General features: G+C 46.1%; 1 protein-coding gene across 1 annotated transcript in view; it reads left to right on the top strand.

Annotated features, from left to right (window-relative positions):
• Positions 1-23,697, top strand: part of LOC115153202 (B-cell lymphoma/leukemia 11A-like) — a 50,730-nt gene extending 27,033 nt beyond the window's left edge. The window contains exon 3 of the mRNA XM_029698394.1: positions 18,167-23,697. Within this exon, the coding sequence (XP_029554254.1) occupies positions 18,167-20,385 (2,219 nt within the window). The 3' untranslated portion in view covers positions 20,386-23,697. The remainder of the gene's footprint in view (positions 1-18,166) is intronic.
• Positions 23,698-27,033: the final 3,336 nt, after the last annotated feature.

The raw sequence follows: 27,033 nt of genomic DNA, 5'->3' as shown, positions 1-27,033 counted from the left end.
CCTGTGTCTAGGAACACCCAGGCTATTACTGATACCACACTGCAGCTGGGAAAAGCAGTCATTTTGGTTCTGTCACTAGAAGCCATTTATAGAGCCTTGATGTTGGCTTGGGCAGCCTGGTGGTCAGGGCCTGGACACTGGGCGTTGGTGAGAGTGGCGTGTCAGAAGTGTGTGCCATTGTAGGACGATAGAGTTTGATGCCTTTTCTCTGTAGCTGTGAGAGGGAGAGGGGTGGGAGGTTACACCCATAGCATCAGAACTCAGGCCTGGCTGGGAAGAGAGAGAGAAAGCGAGAGGCAAGCAGGCAGTGAGAGGCGTGAGAAGTAGGAGTTGTGAATGCCTGTGAAGTGTCTTTCTCTCGTTCTCTCTCTCTTGTGTGCCAGTGTCGATGTGAGCCAGTTCAGTCTTCTAAGTGACAGGCTTTTCAATTACTACATCTAAAAAACACTTAATAGTAGTAGCTGGTAAAACACACTTATAGATAAGCCGGGTCAATTGTATTATATACTGAGTGTACAAAACATTAAGAACACCGTCCTAATATTGAGTTGCAACCCCACCTTTTGCCCTCAGACCAGCCTCAATTAGGCGCCGCATGGACTCTACAAGGTGTCGAAAGCAGTCCAGTTGTGTCAAGTTGACTTGATGTCCTTTGGGTGGTGGACCATTCTTGATACACAGGAAACTGTTGAGTGAGAAAACCCAGCAGTGTTACAGGTCTTGACACACTCAAACCTATGCGCCGGCCACCTACTACAATACCCTGTTCACAGGCGCTTAAAGCTTTTGTCTTGCCCATTCACCCTCTGAATGGCCAACATACAATATCCATTTATCAATTGTTTTAAGGCCAAAAAATCCTTCTTTAACCTGTTTCTTCCCCTTTTCTTATTTATCTTTTATTTAGCTAGGAACAAATTCTTATTTATAGTGACAGTCTAAACTGGAGGACGCTGGGCCAATTGTGCACCACCCTATGGGACTCCCAATCACAGCTGGTTGTGATACAGCCTGGATTCGAACCATGGTGTCTATAGAGACGCCTCAAGCAATGAGATGCAGTGCCTTAGACTGCTGCGCCACTCGGGAGGCCCTTCATCTAAACTGATTGAAGGGAAGTTGATTTAACTAGTGAAAAGGGATCATAGCTTTTTTTCATGGAAAGAGCAGGTGTTCATAATGTTTTGTGCACTCAGTTGTATGTGAATGTTTGGTAATTAAAAACAGAAACAGTTATATGTATATTTTTGTCTCTTTTCCAAATGCGCCCTGTATAATACAATATAAAATACACACTCCACGCATTCAAATACGAAAACACTAGCAGAAATAAAACATCACAAATCACCCAGAATAAAAAGTGACGTTCCATCTACAAATAAGTCCCTAATCAATACTTTAAATAGCCCGGAACATCAAGATGAAATGTATTGTAAATAATGTTCCTAGCTCGGTGGAGACCCTAGGAACCTCGAGAGTTAACCAACCCTCAGGTGTCTATACGTTAACAGCAAAGTTAGATAAGACGTCCGTTTATGAAGGAGGGCCTATGAATGAGGATATGGTCAGCAGATGCGTTTACCGGCCTAAATTGGAGCACCGTGCTCCAAGCCTGCCGCACCGTAATGGTGGACATGCTTGTTATGAAGCAGTACGAGAGGAGCATGAAGTGCTGTAGCCCTGGATGCTAAACAGTGATATGAACTCAGTGATGGATTGAACAGGTGCTGATACAGACATAATAGACGGGGTATGTCAGCTTATGTAATGCATGTCTGTGAGGCATCTCAGAACGTAACAACCTTTGGTGCACAGTCAGGTTCCAGCATCAGAACTTGCGAGTTGTAACCTGATCACTCAGTATTCACAGACAGACAGGCAGACAGATGCCTCCCCCCCCCCCCCTAACCCCCCCCCCCCCCCCCTCCTCACCACCACCTTCCTGTCAGCCTACATAACTCATATATTTCAGGTCAGAGTGTACCGTTCTGTCCTGACTATCTATTTATCGTCTTTTTTTCTTCTGGTTTGACTCTGGGGTCTAAAACATTTTCGTTGCTGTCTGGCCCCTCTTGAGATAAGCATCTGAGATATGTTCCCTCAACCGGCATGACCTTACGGAAAGAACGAACTTTAACCCTCCCTTACCGCTTTCACACCCTCCCTCTCTGGCAGTTCCTCCTATAGGCTGCATAGGGGGGCCGGCCAGCAGGGACACATTTCTGGTCAAGGGTTAGTAGGTGAGCGCGCGCACACACACACACACACACACACACACACACACACACACACACACACACACACACACACACACACGTCTGCCATGTTTAAACCTGATTTACTGGGCAGCTGCAGAGGGGAACGGAAGAGAAGGGAGCTCACAGGTACTGGGACTGGGAATTGCTCATCTAGAGCGTCTGGTTTTATAACCGTCTTAGACGGAAGTAAAGTAAAGCAGGTCAGGGCTTTTAAAGGAACATTTAGTGGGCTTATGACATTTAAACTGGCCTTCCCAGTTTAAATGTTGCTAAGTAATTCATACCAGCATTCTGCTTATGGCCTTGTGTACTATTAGAAACTATTAAGGGGCAAGGAGAAGACAAACAATTTTTCTGTTTTCACATACACACACTGACACAACACACACACACACACACACACACACACACACCCACACACACCCACACACACACACCCACACACACACACACACACTCTCATTGGATTCATAGAGAGTATTGGTTGCAGACAACACTGTGCCCTGCCTGCCATTGTAATGTATTACAACAACACTGTGCCCCCCCCCCCCCCCACACACACACACTCACACACGCGCACACACACACACACACATGAATAGTATGAAGTGATCAGTAGGACTGGGACTGGCCAGAGTGACTCTCTAGATGAAGAATTAAAGTAAGAAGCAGCACAGCCCTGCAAGCACAGCATCCATCTTACACCACTGTTATTGATGGTTAACATTAGACTCTTGGATTAACGACTGCTCTGCTCTCCACACCAAACTGAGACACACACACACACACACACACACACACACACACACACACACACACACACACACACACACACACACACACACACACACACACACACACACACACACACAAAATCTCTCACCCTTGGCCCCTCTGTCTCCCTCTCTCCCTCATTCCCCCACTCCTAATGTCCTCCCTTTTATCTCGTACCCTCTTGCTCCCTCACTTATTCACATCAGTACTTTACTGCTACCTCTCCCTATCCACCCCTCCCCTCCGCTCCTGTTAGAGAACCACTAAGCTTTTTACCTCTTCAAATTTCCCAGAATTTCCATTCTCCATGAATCCCGAATTGGGAATGTTGATGTGTTGCTAATGTAGCGAGACTCCCTTTGGCAGGAATGTCCATTCATGCTCCATGAAGAGTCTGAGAGCTCGGCGTTCCCCATCTCCCTTTCAAACCCCCCTCCCTCTCCAACTCCTCTGGAGTGTTTGTATTGCTGCCCGTCCCTCTCTCTCTTCTCTCTCCATCTCTCTCTTCTCAATCCATCCCCCTCTCTTCTCTCTCCATCCCTCTCTCTCTTCTCAATCCATCCCCCTCTCTTCTCTCTCCATCCCTCTCTCTCTTCTCTCTCCACCTCTCTCTCTTCTCTCTCTCTCTCCATCCCTCTCTCCTCTCTCCATCCCTCTCTCTCTTCTCTCTCCACCTCTCTCTCTTCTCTCTCCACCTCTCTCTCTTTCTCTCTCTCTCTCCATCCCTCTCTCCATCCCTCTCTTCTCTCTCCATCCCTCTCTCTCTTCTCTCTCTACCTCTCTCTCTTCTCTCTCTCTCTCCATCCCTCTCTCCTCTCTCCATCCCTCTCTTCTCTCTCCATCCCTCTCTCTCTTCTCTCTCCACCTCTCTCTCTTCTCTCTCTCTCTCCATCCCTCTCTCCTCTCTCCATCCCTCTCATCCTCACTGATTCCAAATATATCCTTATTCCCGTCCTTTCAGAATACCTTCTTTTGGGTGACTTTTTTCTGACCAGTGTCACTTTTTTCTGACCATAGGGAATAATCGACTGAGGGGAAATCTCATATCATGGCCTATATTGGTGGTTTTGAATGATGATGCGTGTTATAACAGTGCATGGTTAAAGTTGCTGCAGACCAGCGGAACGTAGCCCAAAGCGAAAAGATAGACAGGCCATGTCTTTATGCTTCAACTTTTCACACTCGGCTAGATTCTTCCCAGCTGTGTCCCTGATGCCTACCGTGAAATTGCAATGTCTTCGGCTATGTCTGACACAGAGCTGTGCTTGTCGGAGAGAGAGAGAGAGAGAGTGTGTGTGTGTGTGTGTGTGTGTGTGTGTGTGTGTGTGTGGGTGTGTGTGTGTGGATGTGTGTGTATGTGTGTGTGTGTATACGAGTGTGTGTGTGTTTGGGAATGAGAATGAGAGTGTGTTTGTGCTTGTGCTGCAGTAAGCAGACTGACTAGAGTCATATGTGGAACTATCTGTGACCATTGACTTCCCTTTAAGTCTGTACTCTATGTGTCTCTCTCTAGGTCGGCAGACCAGAGTTTTTGTCAGGAAGCTGAAACAACTCCAAACCTTATAGAATGTCTGCTCTTTTAAGTTACCTGTCTGCAGTGTTTCAGCATGGGTTTTTCCCTTTCTCCTTCTCTCTCTTTCTCTCTCCAAATCCCTGTCCCCTTTGTTCCTGTCCCAGCGCATCCCTCCGTCCCATCCCCCCTTGCCCTCCCGGGCTTTTGGAAAAAGGATTTGGGACAGGAGTGAGAGAGATGGAAAGAGAGAGTGAGAGAAAGAAACAAAGCCGGAGGAACACAGTAAACACACGGTTGACAGGGAGAGGACAAAGACCGAGGGAGTGGAGATTTCCCAGATTCCCTATCCGCATTGGAAAAATGTGCGTCAACGACAGTTTGGGAACTCCTGTACGAACTTGACTTTGGACAAGTCTCAATAGCCTGAAGTGGCTATCCTTTCCTCATCACTCTTCCTTTATCTGCACTGATATGGACTGGACAGGATAGATGAAAACAATAGAGGCCAACTGGAGATTTCCTATTACTTTGTTCTTTCCAATCACTGCAGATGAAGAGAGGAGACAAGGAGAGGATGCCACTTTGGATTATTGAGATGCTCCCTTGGCATGTACTTGAATACCGTCCTATTGAAATCTTTGAGACTCCATTCGCTTGATAGACTCCCAGCTGTCCTCTTTCTGTGGCTGAATATCCTTCGAATGTCAATTTTATCCTGGCTTTTAATGGCAAATAAAAAATAATTTCCCGATAAATATGCCAATACTAATAGCTCTAGAGTTGCTTGGAGCAGTTTAGGCTGAGGTCATTAGTACAGAATGGTGTTTGTGTGTCGGTGGTGTTTGGGAATGGACTGAGAGGCGCTGTCCGCCCCTGGAAGGGGGGCTTTGGGGCGTCCGGTGCCCACCAAGTGCCCAGGAGGGTGGGGTTTGGGAGTGTGTGGTGCAGCACTTAGACCCACTCCGATGGGAACGGCTGCCCACTCTCCAAATCACTAATGGAGCTCATCAAACACACAAATACAGCAGTTATCATGAAAATGAACACATACACACATCCTATCTTGAGCCTATCGTGTTTCTCAGTTTTCTTCAGGGGGTTAAATAACATTGACTATTGCAACCCGTTTGGGGGCCGTCTGTGTGTGTTGCTGGGTGGTGTTTGTATCATTGGCAAAGGGCTCTGACATTGCTGACTGTCTTGCCTAAGGTGTGTGTTGGGTAGCTCTTTCTGTGTGTGTGTCTCTGTGTGTGTGTGTGTGTGTGTGTGTGTGTGTGTCTTTCCATGTGTGTCTCTGTTACTGTGTGTTTTTCTGTGGTTGTATTCTTGCCTAAGGCGTCCTTCAGTGGAATGAGGTCTTTCTTCTACTGATTAACCCTCTCCCGTGTGTTCTCTTTCTCTCTGCCCTCTTGCTCTTCTTCACCTTTGTTTACGATCACTTTCCGTGTCTGTCTGTCTGTCTGTCTGTCTGTCTGTCTGTCTGTCTGTCTGTCTGTCTGTCTGTCTGTCTGTCTGTCTGTCTGTCTCTCTCGATGTCTCTCTCTCTCGATGTCTCTCTCTCTCGATGTCTCTCTCTCTCGATGTCTCTCTCTCTCGATGTCTCTCTCTCTCGATGTCTCTCTCTCTCTCTCGATGTCTCTCTCTCTCTCTCGATGTCTCTCTCTCTCTCTCTCTCTCTCGATGTCTCTCTCTCTCTCTCTCTCTCGATGTCTCTCTCTCTCTCTATGTCTCTCTCTCTCTCTCTCTCGATGTCTCTCTCTCTCTCTCTCTCTCTCGATGTCTCTCTCTCTCTCTCTCTCTCTCTCTCGATGTCTCTCTCTCTCTCTCTCTCTCTCTCTCTCTCTCTCTCTCTCGATGTCTCTCTCTCTCTCTCTCGATGTCTCTCTCTCTCTCTCGATGTCTCTCTCTCTCTCTCTCTCTCGATGTCTCTCTCTCTCTCTCTCTCTCTCGATGTCTCTCTCTCTCTCTCTCGATGTCTCTCTCTCTCTCTCTCTCGATGTCTCTTCACAGGTCTTTATTATTTACTGGGCTTTTTGTCCTGTGCTGCAGGCCAGGCCTGAGGCAGGGGTCTGGGAATGGTGTGCCCTGGACAGGACTCAGCCCTGTTTCATATCACACACACACAGTCACACAATTCATTCAAACCCAATTTTTCCAAACCCTAGCTCCTAACCCTAACCCTTAACGCAATTCTAACCTTAACCCTAAACCCCCTAGAAATAGCATTTGACCTTGCGGGGACTAACAAAATGTCCCCAGTTGGACACATTTTTGTTTGTTTACTTTTCTTGTGTGGACTTCTGGTCCCCACAAGAATAGGTTAACACGTCCACACACACGCACGGACGCACACACGCACGCACGCACACACACACACACACACACACACACACACACACACACACACACACACACACACACACACACACACACACACACACACACACACACACACACACACACACACACACACAGATCTCTTGTGATATCTGTATTGGTCTGTGTGTGGAGATATGGTTGTGTAAAACCTTTACGAACACTGGTACATAACTTCCTATGCACATATATTGCTGAGACAAAAACTGAAATGGCATATTGTATTATATACATATCAGCCCCGGGGGTTAACTGACTTATATTCCATTTCTGCACACATAGTTATTCTTGGCCTGAAAAGATTTCTTTTAGCGGTGAGGTATGACTTTTCACAGCAAGGCCTGTCGCATGGGGGCAGAATTTAACGTGCCTGGTAACTGTGCTTGGTTAGTGTTAATACAGCCATATATTCTCAGAAACAATCTTCCTCCACTTTCGGCCTCTCTCACTCTCTGAAGAAACAGAATGAGATCAATACTGCTCTCTGGCTAGTGAACGTAGCCCTAATGAATCAACCTGCAAGCGTTTGTTAACTAGACGGAACAAAGGGTTGGCCGTGAATTTGTCTTGTTGCTTTATCTCTTCATTTTCCGGTTACTTTCTTCGGTCTGTTTTTTCATGTGATGGGCCCTATGCATTTTATTGGACCAGTGTTCCTACAACAGTTGAACGGGTACCCTCCAGTGTTATGCAAGCCACTGAGAATATAGAGAGATTATTGACAACTCTGTTTGATGGCATTTGACTGCGTCCTCAGACTTGGGGGTTCAGTCATATTCTATTAAAGTGATAGAAAAAAATCTCTCTCCTTCCCTCCCCTCCCCTCTGCTCTCCTCACCCACAGCCTGTGCTATCGGAAAAGGCTTTCTTATTGTTGATAGGTAATAGTTGTACATTTGTATTGAAATGTCTTCAATCGATTGGCCTTCTCGGATGAATACAATTAAAGACAGAACTCTGAGTGCAAAAAAAACCCTCTCCCAGTCCCGAGAGAGAGAGAGAGAGAGAGAGAGAGAGAGAGAGAGAGCAGAGGGAGAGAGAGAGAGAGAGCAGAGGGAGAGATGAAAGAGAGGGGGAGAGGGAGGATGTGAGAGATGTTCTGGCAGCGGTTGGTTTCAATCGAGTCCTTGCCTGCGCAGTACGCCTCCACTGTGAGTGTGTGTGTATGTGTGTGTGTGTGTGACTAGGGTGGGTGTTTTTGCAGCAGCAGGTTCTCTGTGACTCAAACTCTCATCATCAGCTCCACCTCTCCCCTCTTCTGTCCTCCCCTACTGCTCTCTTCTTTATATAGCCCTTATCCTCACTGAGTGATCTCTCTCACTCCCTCCCTCCCTCTTCCCCTTCACCCTGTGCAACTGTGCATCCAAGGATACCCATTTAACTCTCCATCTTCCCCCTTCTCCCTCTCTCCTAGGGGTGGGTAAAAGATGTCGCCATTTTAGAGAGAGAGATAAATAGAGACAGAGAGAGATAAATAGAGAGAGAGAGATAAATAAAAAGAGAGAGAGAGAGAGAGAATGCTATTCCAAAAAATACAGGTCAGGGTTGAGAGTAAAGAGAGAGAGAAATAGGCTTTTGTATGCAGTCCTTATGGACAGATGTAGGATGAGCCAACTGTGTGGAGGAGGGATTAGATGAAGAGAGAAAGCAAGCATCAACCTGTGTGTGTGTGTGTGTGTGTGTGTGTGTGTGTGTGTGTGTGTGTGTGTGTGTGTGTGTGTGTGTGTGTGTGTGTGTGTGTGTGTGTGTGTGTGTGTGTGTGTCCGTAGGGGCCGTCACACAGCTCTGGCCAGCTGAGGTGTTTGCTCAGTCCAGAGTGATCTCCCACTGTGATCACTGTGCAAGGCTGCAGACACGCACACACACACACACACACACACACACACACACACACACACACACACACACACACACACACACACAAACACACACACACACACACAGGTTGATGACAGAGTCGCGCCTGCCTGGCAGCTGTTGCTGGTCCCTGAAGATCACTCACTGCCTCTCTATGCACTAGCGGCTTCCTGTGTGTGTGTGTGTGTGTGTGTGTGTATGTGTGTGTGTGTGTGTGTGTGTGTGTGTGTGTGTGTGTGTGTGTGTGTGTGTGTGTGTGTGTGTGTGTGTGTGTGTGTGTGTGTGTGTGTGTGTGTGTGTGTGTGTGGCTTGTTTGCGTACTTGTGTGTGCATTTGTGTGTGTGTGTGTTGCTGCGGTGACCACTCACCTATTGCTTACGAAAATCTCTTTCCCAGCATGCTCTTTCAGGACCCACGGGAGCATAATGAGATGTTTTTGCATAAGCGTTTACATGTGTGTTAGCGCGTGTGTCTGTGTCTCCGTGTGTGTGTTTTGTCTAGTAGCAAGCCCTATTTAACATCTCTCATTTGTAGCTCAGAAAAAAAGATTCCCAGCGAGGCTTCTCTCTGTAACGATGACACATGTCACCTCTATGTTTGACCTTTGACCTCGTTGAGAAGAACACTCCCTCTAACACACAAGACACACCCATTTGTAACATATTGGTTTTATAATTCCACTTCACACGTAAGGCTAGCAATCATTGAGGCGGAATAGCAAGCTAACCAAACTCTCTTCTTTATCCAGTGCAAATGTCCTAACAGGAAATATATTCAAATTGAAAAAGCACAAAGCGCCTAATGGGAGCGTAGCAGGACTGAGCTGAATGCAGCAGGGACGAAGATGGGGTATGGAAAATGAGTGAAGAGAGTGATTATGAGAGAGCGAGAGAGAGAGAGAGGGAGTAGAGTGTTAGCAAGCAATGACACTGGCTTTGGTGGACTAATTAAAATGGCTGAGAGTGTTTCTGACCGAGTCTAAAGCCGTGCCCCAGGGCCTGTACTCAGCTGACTGCTGCTCCAATATCACACACACTTCCATATCAGTGGTTTAGTGGAACAGCTAATGCATATGCAGACCTCAAGAGAAGCTAGCTAGCAGCTACCCTGCTCCTCTCTTGCTGTCTCGCTCGCCACTCATTCTCTCCCTTTTTGTTCTCTTTTCTTGCTTTCATTCACTGACTCACTAATTTCTTCATTTGGTCTCTTACTCATTTGATACGAGCCTGTAATACAGTGTGTGTGTCTCTCTGTCTCTGTGTGCGTCTCTGTCTCTGTGTGCGTCTGTCTCTGTGTGTGTCTCTGTCTCTGTGTGCATCTCTGTCTCTGTGTGCATCTCTGTCTCTGTGTGTCTCTCTGTCTCTGTGTGCGTCTCTGTCTCTGTGTGCGTCTGTCTCTGTGTGTGTCTCTGTCTCTGTGTGCATCTCTGTCCCTGTGTGTGTCTCTGTCTGTGTGCATCTCGGTCTCTGTGTGCGTCTCGGTCTCTTTGTGGGTCTATGTCTCTGTGTGTGTCTCTGTGTGGGTCTCTGTCTCTGTGTGTGTCTCTGTCTCTGTGTGTGTCTCTGTGTGCGTCTCTGTCTCTGTGTGCGTCTCTGTCTCTGTGTGTGTCTCTCTCTCTGTGTGTGTCTCTGTGTGTGTCTCTGTCTCTGTGTGTGTCTCTGTCTCTGTGTGTGTCTCTGTCTCTGTGTGTGTCTCTGTCTCTGTGTGTGTCTCTTTCTCTGTGTGTCTCTCTTTCTCTGTGTGTCTCTCTTTCTCTGTGTGTGTCTCTTTCTCTGTGTGTCTCTCTTTCGCTGTCTCTCTTTCTCTTTGTGTCTCTCTTTATCTGTGTCTCTCTTCATCTGTGTGTCTCTCTTTATCTTTATCTGTGTGTCTGTGTATTTATGTTTGTTTGTTGTTTGTCTGTATGTGTGTTTCAAAGGCATGTGCCAGGCATGTGTGTAAGCGTCAAATGCTGTCGTTTGGGCCGGGGCTGAATTCCTCTTTCAAACCCCTGTCTTCCTCTGTGTGTGTGCGCGCTGTAATTTAGCTGCTCTGTAATTTGGCCTGTTGGTTTGGGGTTAAGTGGAGGCTGTGCTCACCACCATCAGTATACAGGGCTCTCCCAACGCTGGTAGAGAGAGAAAGGGAGAGGAACACACACTACTCTAAACACATATACACACTATATTCTACGGGCGTACATTCTCTGTGCTCACATGCATTATAGAGTACATCCTCTAAGCCCGCCTGCGCGCGCACACACACACACACACACACACACACACACACACACACACACATATAATTTCTACAGTATGTTTGAATGGTTCTATAAAGGCCATTTCATTGCAATCATATACCCAGTTTAGGAGGCCCTGGCCGTGCTGGTAGAGTAGAGTTTATAAGATGCAGTGAGATGCTGAGGAGTCACACTGTACTGTATCTCTGTCTGTTTGTCTGTGGACTGGTTGGACACCAAAGTCATCTGAAATATCCCTGTAATCAATACAACTAACCAATCAAATAACCAAAAACGAGTTGCATTTCATTGTCTGTTCTATGCTATGCTGTTTCTATGATCTGCCTTTCCTCTTTTCTCTAACATGTGCTGGTCACATGGTAACTGTGGCTGGGGATTGGGCGAGAACACGAACACACACACAGACACACACACACACACACACACACACACACACACACACACACACACACACACACACAAGAACACCTTCACATATACAGTTCTCGGGGGAGTGGGAGAGAGCACTGTCTGTAACTCTGCAGGGAATCCTAACACAGGGACAGAAGGTATTGATAATTCTGACACACACACACACACACACACACACACACACACACACACACACACACACACACACACACACACACACACACACACACACACACACACACACACACACACACACACACACACACACACTGGGACAGACGGTATTGAGATTTCTTCTCAATACAGACACCAGCCTTTATTAGAAAGTATAAAGTCCAACTGTATATGTACAACCAAATCCGTTCGCAAACACTAACAGTGTGTAACAAACCTACACATTGCGTGCAGTCAGACAGACACCAATTACAGATTGTGATCTTTGGTAATTCGGGCTACTGACTAGAGTACTATGCGACTTTAACAGACCACTTGAGCACTGAGTCATTCCAATTTCATAGAAATCTGACTTGTTTTTGTAAATCACAAAATACTGTTTCTCTACAGTAATGGAATGGAATAACACAGGTTTCTCAGAAACTGTTGAATAAGATCAATTGTTTGAGGTGTCTCACTATGACTGAATCAGGGTTTACTCAGAATGAGGTCTAGCTGAGGTGAAGAGGAAATGGCAGTTAGTATGGTAGTTTCTTAGCTTGGCCTTGTTCTGATCAATGAGTCTGCTTTCATTCCGTTATTCTGCCTGTGGTCGTGTGATACGTCTGTGATCTTGTGTGTGTCCTTTGCATTGTAACAGCCATTACAGATGGGGCGTCAGGTGTGTGCAAATCATTGGCACTACTAATTGGGTTTTCCATGCGAGACTTGTGTGTTCCGGGGATTACACTGGTAATGGGCAGCGGGAATTCGACATGAACACAGATTTCTGCATGAAAATCCCATGGAATTCTCCTATCGGGATTCACCTTTCAACTTCACAGTTATTACACCATTTCCACTGATTTGCAGAGGTTTAGGATATGGATCAGAAACAACTCTGGCAAAAAAGCGTACTTTCTTTTTCACTTGTTTCTCTTAGTCCCTCTCACTCTCTCTCTCTCTCTCTCTCTCTCTCTCTCTCTCTCTCTCCCTCCCCCTCCCTCTCTCTCCCTCTCCCTCTCACTCCCTCTCTCTCTCCCTATCACTCTCTCCCTCTCCCTTTCCCTTTCTCCCTTTCTCCCTCTCCTCTGTGTTTGTGGACTATGTATAATAGACTGATTAAATGTTTACTGCAGTGGGCTAAATCAGGATCACACAGAGTGTTTCTTGGTGGTCTTTAACAAATATCTTTTGAAACAAAAGTACACACCTCACACACATGGTTATGGGCTTAAAGAAAATAAGACACCTGTACCCTGTCAGATACAGAGCTGAAATGTATTCCATTTTAAGTTTTCATCCCAAAACTACACCTTAAATACATCACAGAAGATGGTTTTTCAGCTTCAAAACAATAAGTAAAAAAAATATATAAATAACATTCCACCCATGAGGCCACTAGAGGGCGATTTGGTCATTTGACTGCAGGAAAGGGGCTACGGGCTGTTGTCTAGAGATGTTCGTTTCTGCTGGTGTCTTGCAGAGCGCTCCACACTGGGTGGTTTTCCCAGTTTTAAGTAGAGGCGATTCCTCCCTGCTCTCTGTTCCCTGGACTTCCCTGCTCCGGCTTTGTCTGGGAACAAGTGTTGGTCAAACAGGCCTTTGTTTGTGGTTAGTCATTTGGCGCACCACTGAGAGTCTGGGCCAGGACAAAGACGTGTGTGTGTGTGTGTGTGTGTGTGTGTGTGTGTGTGTGTGTGTGTGTGTGTGTGTGTGTGTGTGTGTGTGCGTGTCTTTCTGTGGACTATGAGGCAATACAGACTGATCTCGCTATGTCAGAGTAGATGGCTTTACGTAGTGACCCACAATTAGTTAATGACATGGATATGGATCATAATTACCATAATTATAAACAATAACAATATTCTTGGGGTTTCACACAATTTTGTATTATAGAATATTTGCACCTTAATAATGTATATTGCAGGTATCACATCCCTGTGTAATTCTATACCTAATGCATGATACACTTTTAAGGTAATGTAATATATTTGTGGACTTGGTCAGGGGTGAAGGGACATCCACATGTAAATATTTCAGGAGATCTTGAAAGCTTAAGCCGCGGATAGAATTTGCAAATTCTATTAGGGGACATTGTCCTTTCTCCCTGCCGTATTCCCTAATCCTGTTTCTGCAATGTTCCATTACCTCAATTACCATTATCTCACCCAGAGGTGGAATCTGCACTGCATAGCCAAGGACACAACAACACAGGGAGTGAGAGGGAGGGAGAGAGAGTGAGAGAGCGAGGGAGCCACGAATTGGAGGGAGGGAGCGAGAGAGTGACCGAGAGAAACTGAGAGAGAGAGGAGAGAATGGGGATGGAGAGATAGTGAATAAGAGAGAGTAAGGACAAGGAGAGATGGGGAACAGGGGACAAAGGGAACTGTCCAAATGGCCTAGAGTTGAGGGATGTGTCAGCCTGGCCGTTTGTTCTGCTTGTCAGTGTTTGTGATGCGTGTTTGGGTAGTGTGTAGAGTGTGTAACGTGTAGAGGTGGGGTAGCGGTTTTGCATATTTGGTGAATGGGTGGGGGCATATTACATGTGGAACGGTTGGGAGTTTACATTGTCTTGGGTGTGTGTGTGCATGCACATGTGTGACATTGGTGCAGGTAGAGGATGTATGCTTGGTAAGATGGCAGATAAGAAATAGGAGACTATGCGTGTCTGGGGCTCAGGCTGCCCAAGCTGTTTAAAGCTGGCATCCATCTTTGTTTGCTACTGCCACCCGTCCAGACGGAGCACAGAGATGTCTGCTCTCTAGCATGATAGATATGGCATTACACACACTCTCACTCTCTCTCGTCTCTCTGTCTCTCCCTCTCTGAATTCCTCTCTCTGTTTTAAATAGAAGGCATAATCCTACAAATTAAAAATGTATGTATTATACTTTTTCAGGCAGTGCCATGATGTAAATCTTACCGCTCGGCAAATGCTGCCATGTCCCTGACAGGCTGTGTGTGTGTGCGTGTGTTTTAGTTGGTGTGTGGGGGTGTATCTTCACAGCTTGGAACAGTGGAGTTATTTTAGGCCCTGTAAAGCGATCTGCTCAGAGTGGTGCATTTCCCTAGAGAGATGCAGTAAGCTGGAGAAGTTTCAACACACACACACATTTCCTTCCATCCAGTCTCGTGTTTCATGACTCTCCACCTCTGTGTGTGTGTGTGTGTGCGCCACCTTCTCACATATAACATCACCTAAATGCCTCTCTAGTGTCCTCAGCGTAAGGGGGTTTAGTACTTTGTGTGTGTGTGTGTGTGTGTGTGTGTGTGTGTGTGTGTGTGTGTGTGTGTGTGTGTGTGTGTGTGTGTGTGTGTGTGTGTGTGTGTGTGTGTGTGCGTGTGTGTGCCGATATGAAAGTAGGGAGGTTGTAATATGTTAGAGTATGTGTGTATAGCGTGGTGCATTATGGTCTATATGTGTGTGTGTGTGTATGTCTGACGTAGTGTGTGGGGGAGCTCACTTTCTCTCTCTTTCTTCCTTTCTTGTTCTCTGATAGCTCATTGCTGGTTACACGGCTCTGACATTTCCCAGTGTTCAAAGCTGGCAGCGTGTTACTGCCCTCTCATCTCGCTCTCTCACTCTCTCCTCTCTTTCTTTCCCTCATTCCTCTCTCGCCGTCTGCGATCAGAACATGATGCTGCCAAGCTCTGCAGTTGCGGCCAACTACTGTCATGAGTGACGTGGGCTAAAGCCTAAACCCCAGCCACAGCTCTGTCCTAGAACGACCTCTGTCTGTCCGTCTGTCTCTCTCCCTCACACATTATGTCTCGTTAGAGTTGATCTGAGAGATGGCTGAATTAGAAGCAGGCTTTGACGACTCTCGAAAGCCCACATTTCCGAACATTTCAACTTTTTCCAAGGCTCTTGCACATCAATAAATGTCTATGTGAGGAGAAACAACTCTAAATGGAAATGCAAATAATGCGTAGGGGTTAGACCCTCTGCAGGTGGCAACAATTAGCAGACATTTCTGCCGATTCTAATTATCCATAATTTACTAGCTAATGCTGGACTTCCTCAACTGTAGGTGGTGACATATAAGTGTGTGTGTGAGTGTGTGTGTGTGTGTGTGTGTGTGTGTGTGTGTGTGTGTGTGTGTGTGCGCGTGTGCGTGTGCGTGTGTGAATTCTCCCAGTGGGTTAGAGCCACACAGAACACAAAGGGTTTGAGTGTCCGGGGGAGGGTCCACCACTGAGTGGAGAGATCCGCAGACCCACCCCGTCTATGTCTTAACATGATTATCCAACCCAACCGCCTACTCTCACACCTTTCACTCTCTCACCCCCCTCATCACACAGCCCAGTAGCGACTGCTGGTCTCTCACACACGCAGAGCAGAGAAGCCTTGCTCTCTGCACATCTTTTTCCCTCGCACATTATATATCCAAGAGGTGAGAAAAAGGTTGTGTAAGAAATATGTCACTCGGTGACACCCCACTCACACAGACACACAGACACAGACCACTCACACGGCCCACTTTAACTGATGGCTGTTTTTGGCGACAGTGTTGACCTTTTGTTTTTTTGGATGCGCAGGGTAAATTGCAATTGGGGAGGGTGAAATCTGTAAGGTAAACCATGAATCCCTTTTAGTGTTGTCGCTAATTCTCTGGTTTCATACTGCCAGTCATTAGCAGGAGTATGGAGGCTTCAGTGACTGACCCCTGTCTGTTTACCTTTTGATTTGATGTGCTATACCCCACTTTATCACAAAATGGCTTTTTATCTGGAAATGTATCCTCAGTCATTATCGCCAATGTGTCTAAGGCCTTTGACATTGTATTTACGCATCTATTTGTCTGGCAGGATTGCAGAGCTAACTATGTTGGCTCGTCATTCTGAGAATAAAGTCAAATTTTTTTTTTGCTCATTCATATTGGCAATTACTTTCCTATATATATTTCCCCTTTTAGTGCAATGATATGACTTGTAAACAGTTGGTCTTATGCTCATCTGTTAGAACTTGATTCCCAGGCTCGTCTCGTCTCAGGCCTGGGTCTCCTGTGTTGTCTGGGAGTGGTATAGCAATTAGTCTGAAGGGGAACCAACCTGTGGATGGCCCCTGGGTATATGGGCTGAATGACCCACTCACAGGTGGACCAGGATAACCACAATACTGCTCACTCTTTATTGCTGTGTTTTACCATGACTATCTATGTGTATAGTTACACATTTCAGCATTAATCTGTTTATTGTCTAAATGTTTGTATGTCTGTGTGTGTGTGTGTGTGTGTTTGTGCATGTGCGTGCGTGCGTGCGCGTGCGCATGTGCATGTGAGTGTGTGCACCTGTGGGAGAATCTGTGTATTTAGGCAGAGCATTTGAGCAGCAATCTTTATTAAATAATCAGTACTGTGTTTTGTGTGTGTGTGTGTGCTTGCGTGCGCGTATGTGTGTGTGTGTGTGTGTGTGTGTGTGTGTGTGTGTGTGTGTGTGTGTGTGTGTGTGTGTGTGTGTGTGTGTGTGCGTGCGTGCGTGCACATGTAGGTGTCTGTGTGTGACTGTGCATGAGTCTGCATCCATATAACTGGTTTCATATTGAAAGGCTTTTCAGCGGCGGCCCGTTTATGATCTAATCTTGTAAATGAGCTGATGGAGGAGCGGGCTGGGCTTAATGAGATGACACACGCATTGTGAAGCGGACCACAGGTCATTTTCAGAGAGCCATTCATTGTTTTAAATGTTCCTTTGTTGTCACAAGCGGCGGAATACTTCACTGGGCCGCAATTGTGTATGTGTGTGTGTTTCTTTCTGTGGACTATGAGGCAATACAGACTAAACTCGCTATGCCAGATTAGATAGCTTTACGTAGTGTGTGTGTGTGTGTGTGTGTGTGTGTGTGTCTATGCTTGCTTATGTGTGTGTGTGTCACCATTCAGAGCAAATAATTATTACACTTGTATACTGTCTGTGTCGATATGACTTCAGTCTAAAATAAAATAAAAAAGTAGAGGCATACATTTTTGGGATCGTCCCTAAGTACTGTTGTAGTATCTGCTATGCTCAGTGGTGTTGTGTTTCTCTGTTAGGGGTTCTTTCTGTACATCAATGGGAATGTGTTCTCTGCAGGGACAGCAGTCATTGTTTGCTCTGTACCAAGCTGAGAGACTGCTCACAGTCAGCTGGGATAAAAGTGTCCCAAAGCAGGCTAGAGGAAGCTGTGATCCTCCGCACACACACACACACACACGCACACATGCACACACACATGCACACACACACTGCGTGTCCGGAGTCCTTTAGCGAAAGCTGGTCATGTGGGGCATGACCTCGATAAGAGTTGCTATGTGTTTTTTTTCTTCCTCTCTTCAGTCTTGTCTTTGTTAAGATTATCAGGCAGATAATTAAGACAGATTTACCCTGACATCATATGATGGCTTTCTAAAAATATGATAATATGATAAACCCATAAAACAGTGAAGGATTAAATGCATTCAAATGAAGCACAGCTGAATTTAGCTTAACTCTTTAACAAATTTCCTTTGGGATCAATAATGTGTATTCATTAATAATTCATTGATTGTTGTTGTGAACATGAGTCTGACTCTGTGTCCCCTCTTCCTCTTTGTCCCCCTGCAGGTAAGGAAGAGCCGAGTACCTACACCTGCACCACCTGTAAACAGGCCTACGGCAGTGCATGGTTCCTGCTCCAGCACGCCCAGATTACTCATGGCTTCCGCATCTACCTGGAGAGCGAGCACGGGCATGGCAGCCCCCTCACCCCCCGCATGGGCAGACCTTCCTCCCTGGGTGGTGGCGCAGACTGCCCCTCGCAGCCCCCTCTCCACGGCCTTCACCTACCCGAGGCCAGCCCCTTCAGCCTCCTCCGCATCCCAGGATCAGGCTCGGGGGGCCGGGACGGAGGGGGTGGGCACCAGCGTTTTCCCCCGACGCCGCCGCTCTTCAGTCCCCCTCCACGCCACCACCTGGACCCCCACCACCGGAATCCAGAGGAGCTGGTGCTGGCAGCCCACCATCCGAGTGCCTTCGACAGGGTGCTGCGTCTCAACACTCCCATGCCCCTGGACCCCCCATCGGCCATGGACTTCTCTCGCCGGCTGAGGGAGCTGGCGGGCAACACCTCAGGGTCCACTCCCCCCCACTCTCCCAACCAGCCCAGCCATATGCAACGGCTGCTCCAACCATTCCAGCCCGGTGGAGGAGGAGGTGGAGGGGGTGGCAGTGTGGGAAAGCCTCCCTACCTGTCCACCCCCCCTCCACTGCCTCCCTCCATGCAGTCCCCCTCGGGTTCCCATACCACCCCCACCACCCCACTGCCATCCTCAGGCCCCCAGCCCTCCACTCCTCTGAAGACCAAGTCCTGCGAGTTCTGCGGCAAGAGCTTCAAGTTCCAGAGTAATCTCATTGTGCACCGACGCAGCCACACGGGCGAGAAGCCCTACAAGTGTCATCTGTGTGACCACGCCTGCACCCAGGCCAGCAAGCTCAAGCGCCACATGAAGACGCACATGCACAAGTCGGGCTCGCCCAACGCCGAAAAGTCGGAAGATGGGCTCTCTGCAGCCTCCTCACCCGAGCCGGGCACCAGCGAGCGAATGGGCAGCGCCAGCAGCGCCCTCAAGTCGGTGGTGGCCAAGCTTAAGAGTGAGAACAACCGCCTGCGCCGGGAGAATGGGGAGGAGGAGGAGGAAGAAGAGGAAGAAGAAGAGGAAGAGGAGGAGGAAGAGGAGGGTGAAGAGGAGGAAGAGGAGGGGGAGGAGGAAGAAGAAGAGAAGGTGGATGGAGCTAGGAGGAACAACAACAGTTACCACTTCAGCTTGAGTCTGGAGGCAGCGCGGCACCATGAGAACAACGGCAGCATTGGGGTCGGGGGAGTTGGGGTTCGCCTGGTAGGAGGAGAGGAGGGTTCCATCCCTCGCTCACTGCCTGAGGTGATGCAGGGCATGGGGTTGGCGGCCAGCATGCAGCACTTCAGCGAAGCCTTTCACGCACACAAGCGCAGTGCGCTGGACCAAGAAAACCACATACACCACCACAACCGTGAGCACACACAACGCCAGCTGTGTGACGAGGACTCAGCGCTGGAGTCGGACCGTGGAGAGGGGGGCTGCATCTCGGCCGTGGCCATAAACGGGCGCGGCACGTCCCCCAGCGAAGCAGCCTCGGTGGGCCTCTCCAAGAAGCTGCTCCTGGGTAGCCCTAGCCCCCTCAGCCCCTTCTCCAAACGCATTAAGCTGGAGAAGGAATTTGACCTGCCTACCCCCACCATCCCCAACACAGAGAATGTCTACTCCCAGTGGCTGGCCGGCTATGCCGCCTCCCGACAACTCAAGGACCCCTTTCTGAACTTCGGAGGGGACTCCAGACAATCGCCCTTTGCCTCTTCTCCATCGGAGCACTCATCTGAGAACGGCAGCCTGCGCTTCTCCACCCCTCCTGGGGAGCTGGATGGGGGGGTGTCGGGCCGCAGTGGGACGGGGAGCGGGGGGAGCACTCCCCACCTGGGGGCTCCGCTGACTCGTCCTGGCTCCAAGGACGGCAGCAGGCGCACCGACACCTGTGAGTACTGTGGCAAGATTTTCAAGAACTGTAGCAACCTGACGGTGCACCGGCGCAGCCACACGGGCGAGAGGCCCTACAAGTGTGAGCTGTGCAACTACGCCTGCGCCCAGAGCAGCAAGCTCACACGCCACATGAAGACACATGGGCAGATCGGCAAGGACGTGTACAAGTGTGAGATTTGCCAGATGCCCTTCAGCGTGTACAGTACCTTGGAGAAACACATGAAAAAATGGCACAGTGACCGCCCCTTGAGTGCCGAAATTAAGTCGGAGTAGTGGGAGTTTCCCCTGTCATAAGCCCCCCCCTCCCTCTCCCAGTCCCCTGTAGATTCTCCCCTCTTCCTTTGCCAGTCCGATGGACAACGTGCTCTGCACCAGCACACCCCGTTTCCATTACTCGTTGAATGCATGATCTGTATCGGGGCAATACTATTGCATTGACGCAAAACTTCAAGCCTTTCTCTTGTGCAATAATTTACATGTTGTGTACTGTTTTTTTTCTGCATTTTTTTATTTTTATAATTAGACAGCATGCATGGTATGTTTTGGCTAATTAAAAAAAAAGAATATGTCCCTGGTTGGTTAGTTGTTGAGTAAAATGTGTTGCTGTTTTCTTGTTCTGGTTTTTATTTTCAAAAAAAAGAAAAGACAAGAAAGAAACGACCATGCTGCATACATTCTGTAACACATATCATGTACAGTTTTGTGTTGTAACATGGAGGACGAACAGTCTTCAGCTTAACCCTCTCTGGACGACCTGGGAATCGCACTTAACCTTCATCTTTCTAAAAGATGTTCTGTCCCTATGGGGTTAAAACATAATCTATGAATTGGCTTGATTACTTAACACAAAGCAGTGACAGCCTTTAGATTTCTTCAAAAAGATGAGGATGTGTTAAGATTTGAATTTGTACTATCATTTGGTAAAACAAAAAAAAAGTGTGCCTTTAAATATCTTGAAACTGCATTGGTTAATAATCTTCCTATCTGCTATAAGCTTGGGGTCACGGCTGTATACTGGACAAGGGTTGAATCCACCCAGAGTAAAGGTTCTTGCATCAAGTACCTGACTGCTAAAGTCGACTGTGACTTACAAGATTAACTGATAATACTAATACAGAAACTTTGGAGAATTCTGGTTAATCATCATTTAGCTACCTATTACATGTATTATAGTGTCTTTACATTTTCAGCAGCCACGGTACAGGCAGTATTGTGTATAACTGAATTGTTTGTATGTTTTATTTCTGGTGCGGAGGTACTGAACACAAAGGTACTCTGTAATGTACAATCCTAAATTCGTGGGACTTTTAACATTTTGTGAAGACATCGAGCGTTGACATGTATCTACAGTAGCACAAACTTATGATGCTGCTTGGATATTTCAGAGTGTAATCTCCCAGCACACCGTACAATATGAGGGCATTCGAATGAATACAAGCTAGTCAAAAAAGTTACACAGAATTAGAAGCTAACAGAATGGAGTGCTTTGGGGGGATTTCTTTTTTTACGATACATTTAAATCTTCTATCCTTCAGTGATGATTAACTATGAATTGCCTAAACTTGAAAGGAAGAAAAAGATTATTTAAGAAAGGCCATTGTACTCATGCCAGGGCTCTTGAAAAGAAAGAGTGGAGATTAGACAAAATAATCATACATAGGTTTGTAATAGAGGGCAGAGGTACTTTTGTTTTCTTTCTGTTTTGTACTGTTTGCTGTTTGTGTTGACGTGAAAGGAGAGTTTTTTCCTTGTTGAGTTGCAGACATCCACCCCGTTTGATGGTGAAATAGCACTTGTCACGCTGCCTCAGAGTCTGTACAGATACTCTAACATTGTCTAACGTTGGTACAACGTCTGTATAGCGGTCAAGTCTAAAGTTAGACTGTCATTTATAGGACAAAAAAGAAGTGCACTGTTCAATTTTCCCAGTTTACAGGTATACGCTTAAGGGAAAACTTGCTATAATGCTGACTGATGGCTAGGGGTTCCATTGTTTTACATAGTGATGAATACAGAATCTGTTGCCAGCCACTCCATCCTTGACCCTCATCCTTCACCTTTGACCACCTCTGACCTTTGTTGTTTAACCCCAGGAAACGCCAGCAAAGCACTCAGTGCTGTGACTGGGTAAAAGCTCCCTCAGCTAGATGACAAACTTGCTGCTCACACTGCAAGATTTTTTGTTGTTGTACAAATCTTCTTTTTTTGTATAAATATTAAAATGTTTTTTTTTTTCTTTTTTAAATAACACTTCATTATCTTTAGGGAAACTGTATTTAAGTTTGTTGTTGTTTCTCTTTTCCTCTCTGTCTTGGTGGTTTTCAAGACTCGATCACAGTATATATAAAATGGAGAATAAAAACTGTGACTTTTTATTTTGCCTTGGCTCTTCGCGGCTCTTCAGGTTGAATAAAATTTGCATTGGGGAAAGGTTTAAGATGATATATGAATATATAATAGAGAACTTAAATATAGGAAGATGCACACTCATGTCAATTCCAATGCTTAAACACACTTATGGTCTTCTTTTTCTGTATTTCTAGAATGGTATTTGAATTCAATGTTCACTTAGAGTAGGCACTATAGTATTTATATTGAGGCTCGTATTTTTAACTGTTGCTTGTTCTCTCTACAGGTATTTACGTACCTTTTTTGGTAGTAAAAAAACAAAACAAGCTGCCACGGTTTATTTTTTTAATTTGGCAGGATAATATAGTGCAAATTATTTGTATGTTCAAAAAATGTAATAAAACCCAATAAAAAAAAGAAGTATGCGACATTGAGCGCAGTGGGCCATAAAATGGCTGCCACGCTGCGCTGGTTCCTGCTCACAGGTTGTACATATCTTTTTTAGTTTGGTTTGGACCTCCTCCCCCTGCTGCCATTCTGTATGCAGTAATGCAAGCTGACGTCAGGCTGTTATGTTGTGTGCTTCTGTCTTTCCCACCTATCCCAACTGACTACATTCCAACAGCTTAAGAAAAAAAACAATTACTTCATATGCAGTACATCAATTTAAAAAAGCGTCAGAATAAATGAATTTTAAAAAAAATCTATGTTTTGCAGTTTTATTTTTCATTGCCAAATACTAAATGGTGCTTTATATTTAGATTGGGTATACTTTCATATGCAAAGCATATTTCAAAATGAAAATGAATTGGAGACGCGGAGAAGCCTGCTTGAGTTGAGCCTTTTTTGTAAATGGCAATGCGGAATATTTTGTTATCAGCCTTTTCTATTCTTGTTCTGAGAGCTGTTTGTTGTAACTTGAACTTGAACTTTATCTTTTACTATGGGAGTTGCTATTTATTATTACCTATATGCTCTGTTTAAAATAGAGACATGGAAGGGATCTTTTTTGGTTAATTTTTTGTTATAATATTATTTCTTTATTTTTTAAAGATTGGCCGAAGGTCATTGGACAAACTTAGCTCTTTTTTTGTATTTGTTTCTGATCTCTGTTCAGTTGTATTGGGGAAACCACTGTCTTTGTTTTCTGGCAGTTGTCTGCATTATCCTGTTCACACACCCATTTTGTCCCTTTATTGAAAAACAATTAATAAAAAAAAAAAACGAAAGTATAAATATGTTGTTTGTGTGTGTGCGTCCATGCGTGTGTGTGTTCATAGGTAAAGCAGCTTTAGTGGCGTGGCTGTTGACAGTTTGCACGCTATCTCTGAGCACATACCTCAGTGTGGCGCAAGCGTCTTAGAGTGCTGATAGTGTCCCCCCCATCCTTCCCTTTTGTTTAACTACTTGCCACTGCCACCACCCACCCTTTCTTTGTTTTAGCTCACCCACGTTTACTTAAATATCATTACCTCTCTCTGTTTACTCAGATTTATTCAAAAGTATTAATCTGTCAAAACCCATCCATCATAATAACCTCCACCAAATGTCACCCATTTGAACTCAAACATTAGATCCCCCTTGTAGGAGAGACACCTGGCAGCTGTGTTCCTCCAATAACGCTCACTTAGTGTATTAGAAAAAGCCATCATCACAAGAATGACAAGTGTGTGTTTTGTTCTTCATAGGAATGAGAAGTGTCTTTCATTCTTCATAAGAATGACAAGTGTGTGTTTTGTTCTTCACAAACCACAGCCACTTGTTTTGAGGCCCTGTTTTGTGTGAGCCTGTGGGTGACACCTGAGCCACGTAGCATTACAGCACCTTTTTCACTGCACATTTTTTATTCCCCACCTCTGGAGCCGTAGCAGCAGCAGGCACCTATTTTCTCCTTGTTGAACAATGCGACTGGCCTCCGGCAGAGCCAGCCAGGCAAATAAAACAAATCAGCCACATTTCTTCTCTCTCTCTCTCTCTCTCTCTATGATAAATTAATTGTGTTATAAACTCAGGAAGCATTTAGGCCTTTTCAGCTTTACTGGGGCTCCCGAAACTGGTTTATGTGAAAATCATAATGCATTTGTCACTGACTCACTGTTATAAAATCTATACAAGCATGACCCGCAGTCCCTATAAACGCCCATGGATTTTTCTCCCGCCAGTGTTTTACAGTTGAAGATTCTCCAAAGACTGAAGAAAGCGTGTTTTCACAGGTGGTTTTGTTATTTGGCCTGGGAGCGTTGCTGAATGGATCTTGGCCAAAGTGTATGTGTGTTCGCGTGCGTGTGTGCGTGCTTGTGTGCATGAGTGCATGCATGCCTGTGGCTATATTGCACATTACCGTACTTGGCGTCTGTAAATGTATCTACCCTGTACAGCAGTCTACACGAGTCTGACCACTCTGGTATAGTGGGGATGGACACAAAGTAAATGCTACTTAATAGCCACTCACTGACAATTACTCTACACAAACACTGAATAATGGACACACGGCAGATACATAAAGCTTAGTACGAGGTGAAATCTAACTGCTGTTCTAAGGTCAATCATGGTCAATGTGTATGGCTTTTCCTTGCTATGGTGAAGGCTAGGATTGGGAAAGGGTAAGCAGATCCTAGATCAGTGCTTTATTGGAACATCCACAACATGGTCATTTTGGCATTCTTTCTTAATCAGACAGATTGATCCCAAGATAGCTATTGTGGATATTAATTTGCTATTGTGCTTCATCCTTACTGAACATTTAATAACTATTTAATAATGGCTATCTCATAAAAAGGCCATCGGGGCGAATCATGGCCTCCACTATCTCACACAGACCCAACTGAGAGGGAGGCTTAGAATTCATAGACAATGTGACACACACACGCACACGCACACACACACACACACAGACACACACACACACACACACACACACACACACACACACACACACACACACACACACACACACAGACACACACACACACACACACACACACACACACACACACACAGACACACACACACACACACACACACACACACACACACACACACACACACACACACACACACACACACACACACACACACACACACACACGTGAAGCATGCATGTTCAGCTTTTGTCAACTCTTTTGGTTATGTTCTTTGCCGTGACCATGATTTGCCAGGCCATGGAGTGAAAGTTCAAAGTTCACCTCTTTATCAGTGTCCCTGGCCTTGACTGGCCATCCTTATGTGACATCATAAATCCAACTCTCTAGCTCTCTCCCTATAGCTCTCGCTCTCTCGTACCCTCTCTCCCCCTATCTGCGGCTCTTTTTGCAATCCACCTCTCATTTCCTTTTCCTTTCTTTTACTCGCAAACTACCCCTCGCTCTCTTCCTCCTTCTCTCTCTCTCTGTGTATGGCGTGACTGGTGTAATTGTTGGCCTTGTCCTGGCCAGGGTTGTTTGCTGATCCCACAGAGGTTTAAAGTCTATAGATAGACAAGGAGCCCAGGAAAGCAAGGTGTAAAAGTTGAGACTAGGCATCTGTGGGGCAGGGTGAGAGAGGGCGATGGGGAGAGTAGAGAATGTTGGGGGGGGGGGTATGGCTGCCCCCAGTTTAGAGTTAAAAGGTCAGAGTAGAGACAGTGGGGTTAAGGGGGGAAAAAAACTGCACCCTCCTCCATTCTTATTTCACCCCTCCCCCACTCCCTGCCTGTGTCTCAAGGAGTGAATGGGGACAGGAATGCAGACAGAGAAGAGACCTCTTGGACAGCCCTTGTGTCCAAGTCAAGAAGTAGACAAAACAGACACTATCTGTCCCCTATGTCAATATACTTGCTCACTAACTCCGTAAAGTACACCCTTCTGTACTATGTCTCAATAGTTGGGTCTCACCAGGGCTTTTCTCTCATCTGTGACCCCATTGAAAGACCTCACCTACTCTACGCACACACACACATACACACTATATTACACGTACGTACATTCTCTGTGCATTCTCACATGCACACCCACACACTCACACGCACACACACACACACACTGAGACGTTTCTAGCATTTTCGGGGCCCTAAGTAATATTTAGTTCGGCCCCCTCACCCACCTCGCGGGCAAAACATTTTAGTGAACCTCCTCTTAGTGAAGGAGAGAAACATGTGTACAGTAGCTTTAAAGTTCTACACATTTTGCCATGGTGCACAGAGAAAATGTTTCAGTTTTAATGCAAATTTCATGCTGTTCCACTCATTTTGCCATGAGGTGAGATTAACTTGGCAGTTTAATCACAAATTTCCAGCAATTCCACACATTTTGCCATTACATTTACATTTAAGTCATTTAACAGACGCTCTTATCCAGAGCGACTTACAAATTGGTGCATTCACTTATAATATCCAGTAGAACAACCACTTTACAATAGTGCATCTAAATCTTTTAAAGGGGGGGGGTTAGAAGGATTACTTTATCCTATCCCAGGTATTCCTTAAAGAGGTGGGGTTTCAGGTGTCTCCGGAAGGTGGTGATTGACTCCGCTGTCCTGGCATCGTGAGGGAGCTTGTTCCACCATTGGGGTGCCAGAGCAGCGAACAGTTTTGAC

Source organism: Salmo trutta, chromosome 18 (assembly GCF_901001165.1).
Source record: "Salmo trutta chromosome 18, fSalTru1.1, whole genome shotgun sequence".
NCBI classification, from domain to species: Eukaryota; Metazoa; Chordata; class Actinopteri; order Salmoniformes; family Salmonidae; genus Salmo; species Salmo trutta.
This window is presented reverse-complemented; position numbering and strand designations above follow the sequence as displayed.